At 36.3% G+C, this 17,757-nt stretch overlaps 2 protein-coding genes across 2 annotated transcripts; one reads left to right on the top strand and one right to left on the bottom strand.

Annotated features, from left to right (window-relative positions):
* Positions 1 to 6,593, bottom strand: LOC132644882 (protoporphyrinogen oxidase, chloroplastic). The gene is made up of 8 exons (XM_060361537.1): positions 5,712 to 6,593; positions 5,139 to 5,223; positions 4,855 to 5,002; positions 4,657 to 4,737; positions 4,273 to 4,444; positions 3,553 to 3,712; positions 3,233 to 3,336; positions 1 to 416 (listed from the first exon to the last, which is right to left on the bottom strand). The coding sequence occupies exons 1-8, from the start codon at positions 6,327 to 6,329 to the stop codon at positions 117 to 119; spliced, it is 1,668 nt and encodes a 555-aa protein (XP_060217520.1). The 5' UTR covers positions 6,330 to 6,593; the 3' UTR covers positions 1 to 116.
* A 3,939-nt stretch (positions 6,594 to 10,532) lies between these two features.
* LOC132644879 (meiosis-specific protein ASY3) lies at positions 10,533 to 17,603 on the top strand. The gene is made up of 11 exons (XM_060361535.1): positions 10,533 to 10,720; positions 11,214 to 11,290; positions 11,857 to 13,569; positions 13,664 to 13,802; positions 14,863 to 14,997; positions 15,136 to 15,196; positions 15,338 to 15,487; positions 15,560 to 15,618; positions 15,910 to 16,044; positions 16,368 to 16,459; positions 16,943 to 17,603. Exons 2-11 carry the CDS (start codon positions 11,258 to 11,260, stop codon positions 17,012 to 17,014), a joined length of 2,589 nt encoding a protein of 862 aa, XP_060217518.1. The 5' UTR covers positions 10,533 to 10,720; positions 11,214 to 11,257; the 3' UTR covers positions 17,015 to 17,603.
* The last annotated feature ends 154 nt before the right edge of the window (positions 17,604 to 17,757 follow it).

Genomic DNA, 17,757 nt, shown 5'->3' with positions numbered 1-17,757 from the left:
TTTACCAAGGCTAAAATAACTCTTATGAGCAAAACTTTTAGGCACATGCCAATATTCACAAGGCATAATGGTATTACTAACAAGGGTTGGACCTAGCAGTACTCCCGAGACGGGTTTCATTTGTATGCGTACTTAGACAGAAATCCTGTTACATCAGACGCAATTTCATAAGCACCTTCAACACACCTCCCCAATGCTACACCAGACACATAATTACCCCCAAGGAACAGCCCATCAAGCCCATTATCACTTAGAGCAGCTTTTGCAGTACCTAGTGTATCCAGATGACCAACCAAAAACTGTGGGATAGCTTGTGGCCATACTCGCACACCCGTAACAAAGGGATCTTGGGCTTTGGGTTTTATAAGCATCTTTCTGAGGTCACGATCAACTGCTTCCACAAGTTGGCTCTCCGTCTGCAAGAAGAACGAGGCATCAGAGCTGGAAACAATTTATTCAAGGCCCTGAAGCATAAAGAATAACCGCCAAATGCTTCCGTACAAATACTATAAAAAGAAAATCACTATGGGAAAAGCACAAAATGCAGCACTCATCTAAATCAAGAGTACATCGGAAAAGTAAGACAGGAGATAAAGAGCTAACAAGATTGTCAACCGAATGAAACAGAGATACAGGAACGTGGTTCAATCAATAGTCACCATAACTCATCAACTCGTTGATTCTATGCATCTCATTAGAAATTCAACAAACAATGAAAGATGTCTAAAACAAGAAGCAATCGGTGCGCGGAGAACTAAATGATAGACATTTTTCTGGAGACACGCAAATAAGTGAAGGTTTCGACAAAAGGAAAATATCTGGTTGCAATTTCTAAGCTATTATCCATCGCCACAGATGGAATTGGTTGCTCCCCAAGCTTTATTACACCAACCACACATGTATCTTATCCTTTGTCCTTGTTATACCTCCTCTACTTGCAGTTTGTGATACCAAGCCACCTCACCTTGACATTCTATTTTCTCTCTCAAATTTTCCGTGAAACACTCGTTAGTAACTCGCACACGGTTGAATCTTGACATAGGACAAAAAGGAAAGGAAGAACATTGTTTGCCTGTAACTGCTTCAGTTCAGGAGATAATACTCACATGCAGCTAATCACACAAGAGTGGCCTACTCACACTCGGAGTCCCATTCCTGTTCAGTTCCCTAATTCCTTGTATCTCTAATTGCTCATCTCTTAACTGATCCACCACTTGCATTTACTTTTATTCATATAGATAGCCATCAGTGATGAGAAGCGGGAAGGCAGGAGGATTACTGTGCAAGTTGGACCTGAAAAGGGGATATGACTGCATCAACCAGGAATTTTTGGAATTTGCAATAGGACAAATGGGCTTCCTTGGATTTATTTCTGTACACCCACGGTCAAATTCACAATCCTGATCAATGGAAACCCACTGGTCTTTTGGACGCTCAAGAGGTCTATAAAAATATCCAATGTTGTTTATATTTATCATAGAAGGGCTGAGTAAACGATGGAAAAGGACAAGGATTATTTGAGAGGCTTCAAGTCTAGAATGGGAGGGCAAGATAATGTTCAAGTGTCTCATTCTACTATATATTTGCACACGATACACTTGTGTTATGTGATGTCAAGGAGGATCAACTCCATCTGTTGGCAAAATTGACAATAACAAGCAACTGACTGAGATGCCCAGTCGTAAGGTGGATTCCCTTCCTACACTACATGGAATGCCTATGAACGCGTCTCAGGAGGACTGTGTAGCAGAAAAAAGAGAGAAAAAAAGAGGCTCGCAGGGTAGCAGAAATATATCTTTCTGATTATGTATGGGGTACAGCAGCGGTGCATGTTTAATATATGGGTACAGGGCTTCACTGGCTGATGACAGACAAAGACAGGAACTGAAGGAGCAAAGAAAATTGTGGAGAATAATACTATTATATATACTCGGACAGTTTGAGTAGCAAGAAATCATAGAGGTTTTGAGGGAAAACTGAACAAAGATTATATGGGGATTAGATGCCTTCGATCACACTTTTTTGGTACAATGAATTTTATAGACAATATCTGGACCTTATAGATAAGTGTATAAAGAAGCTAAGTCTAGTGACTTTTATACATTCTTATTACGTCCATCTTACCTATTTTTTAACAGAAGGTTGCAGTTTTAACCTTATCAAAAAAATAAAGAAAAGTTGCAGTTAACTATTAAAGTAGTATAACAGCAGTAAGAGAGTTCTGAGAGCAATAGCATGTGGAGAGTCCTGGAATACCAGCACAGAAAATCTTAAAAGGTCACTGGTGTAACAACAGTTCTAAAGCTATAATATGAACATGTCAACAAAAGAAGGGGAAGGCATGTCTTAGGATAATCCTACATTAACTGCATTTAATGTGCTACTATCATTTAGTCAAGGAGCTCACCCACTCAAGTTGATGGGAAATCCTTCAAACTAAAGAGTATAACAAGGCAAACATGCAAGGTTGGTATGGCAACAAATGTACTTCCTAAAAAAAAAAAATCGCAACAAAACATTAGTGGTCCTAATATGTTTAAATCTTCAAAACGTTTAGCGCATGTGAAATTTTCTTTCTTTTGGTTTTTTTTTTTTAAAAAAAAAAAAAAAAAAAAAAAAAGAGGAAGAAGAAAGGTAACCAAAGGCACTGGCTAAATTAAAGAAGGATGCCTTGACTCAGAATGGATATATCAATGACAAAATTGTGACCGTAGACTTTTCTGCAATTAGAGCAAGGTCCCCTAATTAGAGCTTGTTTGATTTGGAATAATTTTATATGATTCAATCTGTTTTCCAATTAAATCAGTGTCATTAAACACTATTAATGTTGGTTATTCTAAAAAGATCAAAGTTTACAGTTACAGCTAATTATTACTTCAATAAAATCTTTTTTTTTTCCTTGATAAAGGACTACTTCAATAAAATCTATAATTATTGTAAACTCTCAACTACCTTCATCACTTAGTTATATAAGCACAAACAGTTTTGTAATCCAACCAACTAGGTCATTAATCTAGAGAGGGTAACACCAAAAGCTTTCTCCTATCACTGCAAGAAATAAACGTATTTGCATAGAAAAGAACAATATCCAACCAGAAACCATCTGGAGATAAAGTCATCCTTAGTTTTCTGTTTGTTACTGTAGGGCCCCTAACTGGCTAGCCCATGAATGTTCATTATGATAAATCAGTATCCCTGGCACTTGAAGATGTGTATTCCATTTTAATAATACCTTAGACAAAATTTCAGAATTTGTCGCTCCTCCGATGTAGTTCAGGAGTAGTACCCGACCATTTGGGGCACGGTTAGGGAAGAGTGATGAACTATATATTGTTCCTGCAGATGAAACACGAATATAACACTTATGAGAATCGAATCTTATTATTATTGTTAATCATTCATCTTTGATTTGCATGGTTAATGTCAAAATTTCAAGGTAATGATGGTCATTCAGTGAGTTGCATATTGCAATTATCATAATAAAAGCTATCCATCTTCGATATGGATTATTGATGTCAAAAATTATAGTGAATCTCTTAAACAGAAAGCTACCTAGTGTTTCCACTCCCTGTGAACGTGGATGCAACTGCCCAAATCCCTTTAGTTCACCATCAACCAGACGATCATCACGAATAGCCTCTTGAGGATATGAAACTGTGACTGCTGCAACTGGGGGATAGTAGAAATTTGAAAGTGCATCTGCTGCGGCTACCTGAGTTTAACATAAGATTAGGATACATTTTGCTTCAGCAAGAAACAGAAGAATTGAACCACAACCTATAGATAAACGTTTCTCATTTTAAGTGAGCCACATTTCTCGCAAAGCCATTATCATCAGTAGAAACCTTTGGGAAATCCCAGGTCAATGCATTTAAAGAAAATTGCTCATAAAATTTTTACAAAAAAATCAAAATAACATGAGCAATAGCAAGATACAGGTTCCATCTTTCATGAGGGGATGAGGTACAATTGCACTCTTGACCTCATTAAGCAAGTAAATGTTGATTCTCGGCATGAAACAAATGTTCTTATTTATTCTCTTCTTGCTGATTAAGTCTTTATCTGCACATTATATTGCACACAAAACATACACAGTATATGATTGTTCTACGAATGTGTTTGAGCCCCTTTCCTTAGTCCAGAAAAAAAAAAAAAAAAACTAATTTTTGCTCAAACATTTCCGCTACCCACTTTTTTAGACAAGCTTCATTATTAGAGTACCAATGAACAATAACAATAATGACCTCCGAGTAATCAGTAAAGGAAACACACCGAAAGAGGACGTAATATGTTGCTTGCTACATAGGATGGGACAGTCATGACAATGCTTCGACTTTGCAGAGAAACTACTCCTTCTGGTGTCTCGTATGTCAACTGATATCCTCCTTTTCCTGACTTTGTAATGCTAGAAAGCTTCCATGATAGTTTTACTTTGCTTCCCAATCTAAGGAAACACGGAGACAACTTATTAGCATTTTCAAATTAAAAATACTACAAGAGCACCAACGAACACAGCTAAGGCAGCAAAATTGCCAAAACTGAGCTGTAACTAGTCCTTAACTTTTGATATTCTTCTTTTCTCTTTCCTTTTTTTTTTAAAAAAAATAATTTTTCTACTGGGGGTGGAAAAATTGAGCTGGGAGAGCAGAAGAGCACCTTTCACAGATTGCATCTGGCAGCATTCTCAGACCCTTCCTGAATGACCCAACTGTTTGTCCTTTTGGTGTTGGTAAACGCCTGTAGAATGATTACTCAAGTCAGCATACTCTCTCTGGATACAGAGATTCTTAAGAGAAAGAAACACAAGGCCCAGAAAGAAAAAGCACAAAGACTTTGAATCAAGTCCATTATTACGGATCACGAGGCGCTTTAGGTGTACTGGATCTCTCCTTTATTGCTTTAAAGGTTCCCCCAATAATGCTACCACCACTTTGTTCCAGCTTCCACACTTTCCCAAATGCTGCTTTCATACTCAGTTTTGAGGGGTCACCCGCGTAAACACCTATAAAAACGAGTAGTATCAAATAAAATCAACTGAAAATTCATATAGATATAGCTCTTCACACTATATGAATCTCTACAGCAAACAGTATTCAAGAAAGTGAACAAATGCCATAGAGGGAAGAATTGGCAGGTACCAGAACAAAATGGTTCTATCAAGCGTTCAAAGACTTCGGCACCAAGATTACGACGCACGAACTGCTCAACTGATTCCTCATAACCCTGTCACTTTTGCCAAACCATGCGGAGTGAGGAAAAGGCAGACATTATCAAAATGTTGAATGTATAATCTCTCTTTTATTTCCTTTTTTTTTCGTTTTCTTCTTTATTTTTCATGTAAACAGAAGAAAGAAATGCATCAATCAGAGTTTTTTAGTAGATTTTTTTTTTTTGGTTCTTGTTGAGGACTGGGATATTCACCTTGGTTTAGTACTTCCTCTCTTGGTAATTAATACTCCCTCTGTTTCAATTTGTTTATCTCACTTTCCCTTTGTTTCAACTTTCTACATGAAATATTTAATACCACAAGATTAAAGGACATTTTAGTACATTCTATATATGACCACCAAGATTAAGTCTTTCTTATTTTCTTAAACTTCATGTCAACTCTCAACCAGACAAACAAATTGAAACCATGGAGTAAAGTCTGCCAAAAAAGAAATGCATGAATATTGAAGGAAGACAAAAAAGAAAGCGGGATGAGTACAAACTGGAGGTGAAGGGCGAAGACCAATGGCACCAAAACCAGCTCTCAGCTTTCCAGGAATACTCATCAAATCAAAGAAAGGAAGATCACTTAGCTTTCCAGGCACAGGCCTTAATTTCCCCTTCCACAACACAAACCTAGGCGAATCAGGATCACCCAACACCAAATCATCCTTCAATCCACAATCAACAGCCATAGTCAACATAGGATCCGACGGCTGAAAACTATTAGGACCTTCTTCCCATAAATATCCATCTCTTTCCACTGTCATTATATTCCCACCTGCACGATCTCTCGCTTCCGTTACCATCAAATTAGGGTAATCAGCTGAAATCACCTTTGCAATACAGAGACCACTAATTCCTGCTCCGACAACGACACAATCCAGCTCCGGGTACTGCTGACCCGACCCGCCGGAGATTTCTGATGGAGGAACTGTGTAATCTTTAGCGACGGAACATCGTGTTCGATAGCCATTGCAATTGGTGCCATTATTGCGCTTTGTGGTGGAAAAGTAAGGGATGAAGTTTGTACGGTTTAAGAATAACAATGACGACGAAGAGGACAGTGGCGACCGGTGAGTGAAAATAGTAGGACGATTAGCGACGGGAGCTGTTGTCATGACTGCACTTTCAGCTGGACTGCCCGACTATCCTGAAAAATCTATCAGTTTTTGCGTAGCGTTATCGTTTTGGTTGGTTAAAGAATTTTGGACTTGTGCACCTGCACAATCTTAGCCGTTGTTTTTACTCACGACTTAACATCTTTCGGTTAGGAATTAATGCTGGTGAGATAAGGGGTGATGCTACAAGATTTCCACTTTTTGGCGTGTTTTTTGGTTTCCAAAGTTCGTTTGAGAATTCAAACGCAAAAAGCCATTAAAATTCTCTTTCCAGTCCAAAATAATTAGGCTGAAACACTTAAATTAAGAAATCCACTCTCACCTAAAAATTAAGAAGAATTTTCGTGACAACACCCCTAATTATAATTCTCTTTTCTTTGTGGAAGACATCATTATCATTAAATGTGTGCGTTGAATTAGAAATGTGTCAAGGCCAACTTTTTTTTAACTAAATATCTTCTTAATTTTGTGAAATACGGAGTATCAATTATTTTGGACATTGAGTTTTTATTTATTTATTTTGGACCAATTTTAAATATTAAAAATATTAATTAATTTGGACGCAGGGGGTCATTTGGTTCAAAGACAAGTATACATGGATTAATAACGTAGAGATTAGTAATAAATGAATTAGTAATATAGGGATTATTTTTGTTGGGTGTTTGGTTCATTGCACTAAAATTGGACACAAAAGATACCATTTGAATATTTATTTATTTTTAAAACTTAAAAAATAATTTGTTATAATTATACCCTGGATGCTTGGCCTTCATAGGTTTCTTGGAGCAAAACAAGGAAATTTTGTCATTTTAAAATTTTATCCATGGATCGTTTGGTTCATAGACAAGTTATACATGGATTAATAACGCAAGGATTAATAATGTAGGGATTAGTAATACATGGATTAGTAATATAGGGATTATTTTTGTTAGGTGTTTGGTTTACTGCACTAAAATTGGACACAAAAGATACCATTTGAATATTTATTTATTTTTAAAACTTAAACAATAATTTGTTACAATTATATCCTTAGATGCTTGGCCTTCATAGGTTTCTTGGAACAAAACAAGGCTAATTTTGTCATTTTAGTTTTTTATCCATGGATAAATTATCCCATGATGGTAGTGGGATAAAATAATACACCTTTTGATGTATTAAATAATTCATGTATTAATTATATATGCCCAAAATATCAATCAAATATGATATAAAATAATATCACATTTAATATCATGACTATTTTAGCTAAGACCTCTTATCAAAAGAGCTTGATCACAATCCACTCACCAATAATATGCGTGAAAGTTTCAAAAGTTATTGTTAGATAAAATTTGTGGAGAAGTTGTCACTTGTGCGCTGTCTATTGGAGCCCGAACAATAAGAAGGTATCAAGCCGTCAAAATAAGAATAATTGGAACTTGAGTCAAAAACTCTAAAGGCTCAACTAACTAATTAATGATATGTGCAATTAATTGTATTGCCGATAAACATACACGTAACGATGGATAAAGCTGCGACTAAATTAAAAAATTGAAAAGCTTACAGAATTCTCCAAGAACTTTGTTTTGTGTTATCAGTATTGCAACAAATCTATTCATGGACGTCTGCTTATCCTCCCTTCTTTTGTTTCAAACTTCTATGTTATTTGGCTCAATACATAGTTTGCTCTTGAGTTTGTAGCCAAATTCCTAATTTCCTATTATGCACCCTCCTTTAGGGGAACCTTGCACACAACACATTTCACCAAGTATGTCTAAAACGCACCACTTTTATTACATAACACGCGCGTGTTTTACCCATAAAATGAGCGAGTGGATGGTAAAAAAAATTGTCGTTGAAGCCTCATTTGGATGCTGAAATTACTTTTGTTGTTGCTCAAAAATATTCTTTTTTGTTGCTCAAACACCTATCTTTTTTTTAAAAAAAAACATAGTGGAAATAAAATAAATCATGAAAATATCATACAATTGACTATGAGTTGGTGGTTAACTAAGGCTAATTATAATGGGATTCATCATGAATACCTTGATTCATTGTATTCCTTCTGTTATTTGCTGTAAAATATGGAAGAATATATGTAGTGTCCAATTTGAAGGAATCAACATGTCAACCCAAATCATTATTCTACAAGTTTGCAGATATCCGATCATGTTGATAAAATATAGATTTCCTAATGTAAAGTTACCTATGGAATAATATGCTGTTCTCAAGCAAAATGAAAAGGTACAACAAGTACTTTCTAGTCAAATATGGTCAGGTGCTTCAAATCATGAACAAGAATTGCTTCAAATTAATTAATTAAACATAGATGGGTATAGTAAAAGTGATCCAGTGAGTTCATGTGGGTATGTTTTGTTATCAAGGATAATAATGGTGATATAATTAATCTGCGCTTTTGCTGATTTTTATGGTCATTAATTACAGTAATAATATGGTTGAGGCAAAAGCAATGTTGCAGGAATACGTGTAGGATTGGACCACAGGCCAAATCATTGTGGAATCTGATCTTTTGTTGTTTGTTGATGTGATCAACAACAAACAGAAATCAGATTGAAAATTGGATTTATTATGAAATAGATTGTTGAGTTAACTAAGGATGACATTTTACTTCTGTTCACAATGTCAGAGAAGGTAATATGGTGGCGGATTTACTAGCTAACCTGGGAGAGATATTGAAGGATCATGTTATGTTTAACAATATTGCTTCTCTACTAGACCATATTAGAATCAGTTTGTCGTTAGTGATGTTATTAATGGATAATAATGTTTTTGTATAGTCTCAGCACCATTAGGTGATATGTTTTGCACTCAAACTATAATGGAGAATATCTCCCAAAAACAGGCATTTACTTTTGAGTAAGGCACACAAGAGAGTATTATTTGAATTTTAACTTTCTATCAGAGACAATGATTTACATCTTCCTTTATGTACAAACTATTTTTCGATTATATATAGTTAGGCGTCGTTTGGTAGGATGTAATAATTAAAATAGTCCTTGTATTAGAATTTAGTCCATTCAATACAATGTTGGTTACTCAATTCAATTTAATCATACTTAATACATTGATTACTTATACACCATAGGGGGCTTATCTAATACCGAGGAACCCAAGGGATTACTTATACTAGGTTTAACTATAACGGGATAAGACCCCTAAAATGACTAAACTACCCCTCAAACCCTTTCCCCAATTACATGAAATAGAAAATCCCATAAATATTTAAGGGTATAATTGTAAAGAAGATTTTGTATAGATTTAAGCCAAACACAAGCTTAGATTATACTTTGTATAGCTAATTTTTAATACAATGAACCAAACACTTGATAAAAAATAATTCCAGCATTACAATCCTTGCTTTACTAATATATGTATTACTAACCCCTGCATTACCTGTCTTCGTACCAAACGATAGGGTCTTAACCTCCCATCAATATGGTGGATGTTTTGATTTTTTTTCTTTAAAAACACTTTCGATTCTCAATCTCTTCACAGCAAATGGGACAAAGGAAGTACCACGTTACTAATTGCATTGTGATAAAGCTGCATCTAGTATCATTTCAATTGACTCCTGTGAGGAACTATGACGGTTAAAATATCAAGGAAAATATGCTTGAACAAAATTACTACTATAATATTTTTTTCGTAAACATGCATGTATACACATTTTTTAATGCAAAAGTATCACTTATATATTTTGAAAAGGCAGTATTTGCTCTTGCATTATCCGAACGACTAATTTTACTTTCCTTGCACATTTTGGTCTATATATACCTCCATAAGCATGAAAAAATCTCGTATTTATCTTGAACCCCAATGAAGTTTCAACGGGGTATGTTTAAACCATAAGCAATATTAGAAGGTAAATTTAGTAAAAAAAAATTCTTGTAAGAATTTGAAACTTCTGACATGTGGAGTCCAACGCTACTTTATATTGGAGCTTTGTTAATTGCAAGAGCAAATAAAGATCCATTCCTAACGATAAACGTATGAACAGACCAAAAATGTAACCAAAGTAAAATTAAGCAATGTTGAATAAGAGAAAGTAAATTTAGTCATTTTCCCTATAATTTGTAAAAGAATTATAATCTTTTGAAGTGCTTAGATAAACTTTTTGAAAATCTTAATCTCCAAAAACACCAAACAGGCGGTTAGACGTCAGTGTGAAAGTGAGTGACACGCGCCCTAGTTTCGGCTTTTCCCGCCTCTATTCTCAACTCCTCTCACACTGATCACGCAAAATCGCTCGCAGGCACACTACTCATTTCCTAAAATTTCAAAAAGGACCCCTTAATCCTTTGTTCATTGTGGAGTATCAACTCGAGTTATTTCTTCTCAGAACTCAAAAACGAAAGGAAACGCATGGTGATTCTCGTCTCTGTTAATTAGTAGTAAGTTCACAATATCTCCATAATATTAATGCATGTAAATCCGTAAATCCTCCATTATTCGCCGCTCAAATTTATATAAACGGTAACTGGAGATATTAGATTCACCTTATTTTGGATCATTCGCTGATAGATTTAAATTTTTTCTTCTCTAATAGAGCTTTAGCTTTTCGTTTATGAAAGATGAGTTAGTTGTACTGAAAATTGTTCTCTATCAATTTGGAATTCGGCAAAGGTTTTGATAATTTGAAAGTTTATGTGTTATCTGCTAGAGATACCGATTACTAAAGTGTTACAAGTTGAATCTCTCAGTTATTCTCTGCTTTACAGTTTTTTTTTGTGTGTGTGTGTGTGTGTGTGTGTGTGTAAGAGAAAGACCTAGGCTAAGCTTCCGTTATATGTGTATATATGTGTGTTTGTGAATAGATGTAAAAACATAACGGTGCAGTTAGTTGCTTAAACTTGACTAATCACTCTTGATGTTTTCGTATTTCAGTACTCAAGCAACCGGATCACTTTGGATCAGCTGAATTTGCTACTATGGACGTCCACAGGAAGCCAAAATTACGAGATGTAAGTGGCCAGCTGTGTAATTCGAATCTGGGTTATTTACTTAAAGCATTTGCAGATCTCATTTGAATGCTATAATGGCATCTCGATGGAAGCATGTTGCTCTGTCCCTGTTGTCTGTTGGCTATGCTGATAAGTTTAAATCTCTAATTTGTCAGTGTTAAATATTTAAGAGTTCAATTTTCATAATTTCTTACGACCAAAAAGGTCGCTCCCTCTCATTGAATGGGTTTGATGTCATGTTGGTATGTTTAGTAGGCGTTTGGCCATAGAAACCAAATATTTTTCACTTTATTTGGAAATTTTTGAAGTTGAGTTGTGTTTGGTTATAGTTTTTGCAAAGAATATTTGGTTGTTTCAATGTACTCAAAGTGAAAAAATTGAAAACAGGGTTTTAGGTATTTTCCAAATTCTAAATACAACTTCAAGTTGTATTTGTAATTTTCATAGCCAAACACTGATTCTCAAATAAAGTGAAAAAAAATTTCCAGAAAAAAGTGAATAATTCTCATGGAAAATGGGTCCTTAGAAAGCTAGATGTTGAGGCACCTTTATTTTGTTCTTGTCAGGACTTTGCAAGTGATGCTTGGAGTTTTGGCAGCAATTACCACCAATCCAGTCAATCTAGAAAGATGTCTATTGGAATTGTGATAGATTCAGTTGCTAAATGCAGCCAAAAAGTAAAGCAAGTTGAAGATCAGGCGCACACGGCAGCAGTTAAAACTTCTAGCAAAGGGACATCTGTTGAAGATGGGACAACCATGTCTGGGAAAACTTCAAGCAAAGGGAATTTTACAAATGACAGAAACAAGAAGGAAAAAGCGAATGCGTCTGCTATCAGAAATCAAAGAGAGCCCACAGAGCAGCAGACATCTCCTTGGATATCCACTAAAACCCTCCACCATGAACCAACTTTGGAGGCCGTTACTACAGCAGAGAAACCTTCATTCTCAAAGGGCGTATTGGAGATGTCCAACAGATCAAACAGAGTGGAGGAAGGACCAGCAAGGTCTTTCGTAAACCAGACGCGGACTTTACAGTTTGACAAATCCAAGAAGGTAACGGGGGATGCTGCTACAGAGAGAGGGGGGAAATTTGCATCCAAAACTGCGCTGGAAGACATGCCTGAAAAAGAAGTCAAAGTAAAAAATACCAAAGCAGAAAGTGCAGGCAATGCAACTTTAAGATTGAAGCTTCGGGAGATCTTAGGAACTGTTGCTTCCCAAAACACGCAGCGTCCAGATTCTCTAGTTCCCAAGCAGGATGCAAGAACCTCGCAACCAGAGAAGAAAGACAGTGGATATCATGTTGGTGAACCTACGCAAAATTCAGATACTATAGAAACTGATACTCAAAGTCATGAGTACGCTATTAGGAGACCGATTACTCGTTCTTTAGCTAGAAAAAGACCTCCTGCTAAGTTGAAATCACAAAATAGAAAGAGACCACCGGCATGTAAAGAGGACCTCGTAGAGAAAAATGTCTTCCTTCCTAAAGATCGGTGGTGTAGGAAGTTAGGTGATGGTGGCACTGATAGTCCTTTGATGGTATATGAAAGGAGAGGCAAGAGGAAGAGTCACCACATAGAAGCATCTACGATTTGCGAGCAGAACAAAGAAAGGAAAGATGAAGACACTAGGAATAATAGTAAAAGGGTACCAGTTCCTGAGAAATTTGTATATCCTGGTGTTGCAGCTGGTAATGGTACTACTTTGTTTCCGGAGAAAAACAACGAGATGGTCCAGCCAAATGCTGATAACCTTGAATCGCCCGTTGTGGAAATGACTGAGCAGCTGAGAAATCTGCAAGAACATATAGATCAGAAAGGAAACTCAGCAGAAAAATCCAAGAGGAGAGCATTGGACTCGGAGTCTGACAAACAAAGTCTAGCTTTTGCAACGAAAAAACTAGGCAGAAAATCTTTTCCAGGGCTTGCACCAAGAAGCAATCTGGGGGAACTACATGGTGATGGTCATGAAAATAGAACATCAATTACTGAGCAGCTGAGAAATCTGCAAGGACATATAGATCAGAAAGGAAACTCAGCAGAAAAATCCAACAGGAAAGCATTGGACTCGGAGTCTAACAAAGAAAGCCTAACTTTTGCAATGAAAGCACCTGCCAGAAAATCTTTTCCAGGATTTGCACCAAGAAGCAATCTGGGGCAACTACATGGTGATGGTAATGAAAATATAACATCAAAAACTGAGGGCATTTGTAAGGTCAAGAGCTTTGATGGACTTAAACGAGAATATAAGTCCAATACACCCGATGAATCATCAGTATCCTTCTTATTGTGAAAAAGTTGTAATCTAATGGCTAATTGTCATTGTATTTTAGTAATGAATTCTTGCTTTTCCTTAATTAAATGTAAAGGATGATGCAGGGAATTTGGAAAGTTCTCCTTTTCTGGAATCAAGACCTATCATGGAAGAAGATACACAGATTAGGTTTTCTAAACCATTATCCATGGAAAGTGATCCCGACGGCTCTGAAGACAGTTCAAATATTCAAGGTTGAAATGATGTTTTATGATTCATGTTCAGATATTTATACATCGTGATCCTTTCAGTTCCCTTAGTTTCTTTCAAATGTAAATAAGTACATTTGCTGCTGATCTACTACTTGCCATCTGATTTTCCTGCTCTAAGGGTGCTGTCTGCCTAAATTTAAATAGTTTTTGTGTGTACATAGAAATGTGTCAAGTTTGATGGCCAAGGTGCGCGGAGGCAGGAGTTTCAAGTAAACATTTTGGCTGGTTGCGGAGGAGTGATGTGATTATTTTATGTGCATTATTAATGACAAAATTTCCCTTCCAAACTTTGTAGTTCGCGTAACTTACTGCTCTTGACAAGATAGAGTTGCCTTGCATACTTTACACCATTCACCCTGACTGACATTTGGTGTTTATCAGTGTGACTGATGATCACCTATTTTGACTTTTGTTGTACTTCCCTCTTCCTTCAACTTCTTATGTGTTTCGTTCGATTTATGTCTTAACATGAGTGATGTGTAGTTTGAGAGGTAAGATAATGTCAGTGTTTTGCTTAAGTAGTAATACACTGAGCCCCTTTGTCATTTCTGTTGATCTGCTCTAGTTTAGAACGATTATCAATTGGTGAAATTGAAGAGATGCATATAGATTTCTCTAATGCATCAACTGCATTAGGAGAAAGGAAGAAGGTACAGTCATAATGGAGTTTGTAATCTTGAGGGAACTTTTCAAATCCAGGGAGTGTTACTTTTGCCACCTGAAATTCTGTAGATTATATACCAAAGAGTACAGAATTTAGCACTTGGTGCCTGTTATCCGAAAAAAATGATATAGCTTAATATTGATCTTTATTTGAAATGAATTATATTTGATTGATCTTCTGGGTGACTGAAGGAGCATTGTGTCGGACTTCTAGCCGTCCTTTTATTGGCAATTAGGTTGTTCTACTGACCATCTTAACATAGAATGAATTTTCTTAGAAGCACCTGATCTTTTGATCGAGCGCCACGCCACCCCCCCCCCCCCCCCAACCCCCCGAAGAAAAATCAGTTATTCTCATTACTTTATGATGTCTATGCAGCTGATACACAGCCACCATCATCTCCTGAAATTGGTAAATCCAGGGAACAACAGGCTCCTCAACCAAACAAAAGGCTCTTCAACAAAGGTTGTGCTAATCTTTCTGGAGTTAGTCCTGCTGCAGCATCTTCTAAAGGTTTATATGTCCATCAGTTCAAGTTCCCCTTGCTTGTCTGATGGATCTTCGTGTTATTCCTTAAATTTACTTTTTCCTTTTCAGTTGATCATTCCCTAAAGACTTTCTTACTCTCTCTGCTCCACATGAATTCAACAGGAATTAATTGTAGGAAACTTGAGAGGCGTTTAGAACAGAATGAAGAGGATCCGCTAACTAGGTACTTCTTGCATTTTCTATGTACACGAATTAAAAGCTTTCTTCAGCACAGCGTTCTCTTTCCCGAGTAAATGATCTAAAAATACTAAAGTATGGAGTTTTCTTTTTCAAAATTTCATTGAGCTTCAATATCATTTTGCAGTGCCATCACCTTATTTGCTTTCTCGTTAGAGAAAGTTAGAAGTAAACTGAAGTCTGTAAGTAATCAAAGATCGGCTGAGATCCTGAAAACAGTTGCTGAGAAAATACATATGCAGTTGCAGAATGCTGAATTTCAGATTCAAGCAGACATGTAAGTAGCATAAAATGGAAGTAACAGTTTGAAAGAGTCTGTCTCTTTAAGTATGGCTTTTCTCTGTTCCAGGGGGAGGATAACCAGTCTGAATAAATCAAAGAGAAAGCATGTAGAAGAAGTGCTTCAAGGTAACGTTTTAACAAAATGTTGACAATTTGCTTGATATCTACTGCTTCTGTTGTTCTTCTAGAACATGGTAGCATTTTGTTCAAATTTGAGTGCGCGAAGTAGCGGTTTTAGTTATACGGAATTTTGTTCCTTAACATGATGAGCTTGTGTAATTAATTCCGTCCTCCACAAATGCAAATGCACATGGAAATTTGGCTCTTCTATGTTTCTTTCCCGAGTTTTCTCTGATTTCCTCTTTTCAAGGGCTATATGGTTCTTTTCTTGTTTAAGTACTCTGAATTACGTTGCAGAGAAACAACAACATCTGAATGCCATATATGAAACATTTAAAGAAGAGGTCAATCGGCATCTCCAGGATTGCAAGAGCACACTTGAATCTCTAGAAGCACACGAAGTCGAAGTGAAAGCAACTGTGGAAAAGAGAAGTATGACATGATCTTCTATGAACTTTGCTAAAGTATAATTATTTATTTGGAGCCAGTAAATGTCTATATCTTGAAAAATATTTCCTTTATTGAAATTTAAAGTGTCTACCCTACAGGAAGGCCAGCAGTTGAAAATATAGCACTTTCTTTTTGTGGTATTTAAGCAATATGTTAAATTTCCCATGACATTTTCTGCATATGCTTTTACTGCACATACATTTTTTGTCACTAAACATTGATGGGGAGCTACAATTATATATTGGACCTGTACCTCTTAAATTTGAGTACAAGCTAAATTCCGATGTTTGATTTTCATACTGTAGAAGCATCAAATAAGAAGCTACTTTTGGAAGTGGAAGAAGCAATCGAGACTCAGCTTGACAATGCTGAAAAAAGGGTTTCTTCGGTCCACCATGTAAGTATTGTTCACTCACAATTTGGAGAGTAGCTTTGCCCACCCACCCACCCTCACAGAAGCCCCAAGCCTAACCGACTAGAATGTGGTGTGAATGGTGCTCATCAGACTATCTTCATTATACATCTTATCTTCAATTATTTATCATGTACACGATTTCAATTTGCCACTGCTTGATAACAACGGAGAATGAGTCAAATTGTTGTATATTAAATGCGTTGTTTCATGTCAATTGCCATGTTTGCTATAAAGCAGTTAATTTCACATATAATCCCTGCCTTTCACTAATTATACCATTGAAAGTCAACTATTTTTTTATCACATTAAATAGCTGCACTGTAACAACTATAATAGTAACTTCACAAATTATTCTTGCCACATTAAAGTAGCTGGAGCCCGGAGAACTTCACTCACTTTCAATTCCGGAGGATCTAGAATGAGTGTCATGTATGCTCTAACTGCACGTTTATTTTGTTTATGTAGGCGGCAAGGGAGAAGATGCGTCAGCTGAAATTTGTGGTTGCTGAATGCTTAAAAGAGGGTGTTCTTGGTTGATGGTATCGGTCAAATGATCTCGAGGTCTCATGGATCTTCAGAAGAACGTTCTTGGCATGTGCCTCTAAAGCGTGGTAAAGAGTGGCTGTTACATTATTTTCCAAGGAGTGGATTGTTTTTCTTTTCCTTGTTAGGGCTTATTATGGCGTCTATTTTAACTTTAGATCACTAGCTAGCACTACGGTAGATGCTCTTATCAATATTTTTGCAGAAACTTAATTCCTCGAATCCTTCTGTGTAGCATGTTGTGACAAAATTAGAGATCACTCAGATTATGTTGGTTCCAGGTGTCAGATAAGAGGCTTCTCAGTTTTAGCTAATGACTAGGACAGATGGTCATTATCATAGTTAAACTCTCACTAGCTAATGACTTTGGTTCATGATCCTTGAATTATTCAAAATATTGAGGTATGTATAGAGAGAAAAGGTTAGCTTACGTATAAGAGAGTAGCTTATGTGTTTAGAATAGAAATATTGAGACTTCAAATATTTGAAGATAAGATTCTTTAATCGTCAAAATAGCTTCTCCCATTAATTGAATCAAAAGGTTGCTTGAAATAATTATTTCGGAAAACTAGAATGACGCAAATGCGCAACTTTGTAGGAGATTGCAGTAGACCTACGTATTGATTAGTCACGTGTTTGATACTTCGGTAAAAATGCATCGCATCCATGGTTATCTATACTTGATATTATTAAGACCAATTAATGGAAGCGTGATTTATTAATAAGGCATTCAAATG

This window comes from Lycium barbarum, chromosome 6 (genome assembly GCF_019175385.1).
Source record: "Lycium barbarum isolate Lr01 chromosome 6, ASM1917538v2, whole genome shotgun sequence".
In the NCBI taxonomy this organism is placed as follows: Eukaryota; Viridiplantae; Streptophyta; class Magnoliopsida; order Solanales; family Solanaceae; genus Lycium; species Lycium barbarum.
Note: the sequence above shows the minus strand (reverse complement) of the source record. Positions and strands in the feature narration are given on the sequence as shown.

Excerpts from the sequence above, each read along its gene's own strand:
- LOC132644882 (XM_060361537.1), bottom strand. The coding sequence starts at position 6,329 with ATGACAACAGCTCCCGTCGCTAATCGTCCTACTATTTTCACTCACCGG. Across the intron at positions 5,003-5,138 it reads GATAGAACCATTTTGTTCTG|GTGTTTACGCGGGTGACCCC; the intron begins GTACCTGCCAAT and ends TCGTTTTTATAG. Across the intron at positions 3,713-4,272 it reads ACATATTACGTCCTCTTTCG|GTAGCCGCAGCAGATGCACT; the intron begins GTGTGTTTCCTT and ends TGTTAAACTCAG.
- LOC132644879 (XM_060361535.1), top strand. The coding sequence starts at position 11,258 with ATGGACGTCCACAGGAAGCCAAAATTACGAGAT. Across the intron at positions 11,291-11,856 it reads GGAAGCCAAAATTACGAGAT|GACTTTGCAAGTGATGCTTG; the intron begins GTAAGTGGCCAG and ends TGTTCTTGTCAG. Across the intron at positions 15,197-15,337 it reads GAAGAGGATCCGCTAACTAG|TGCCATCACCTTATTTGCTT; the intron begins GTACTTCTTGCA and ends ATCATTTTGCAG.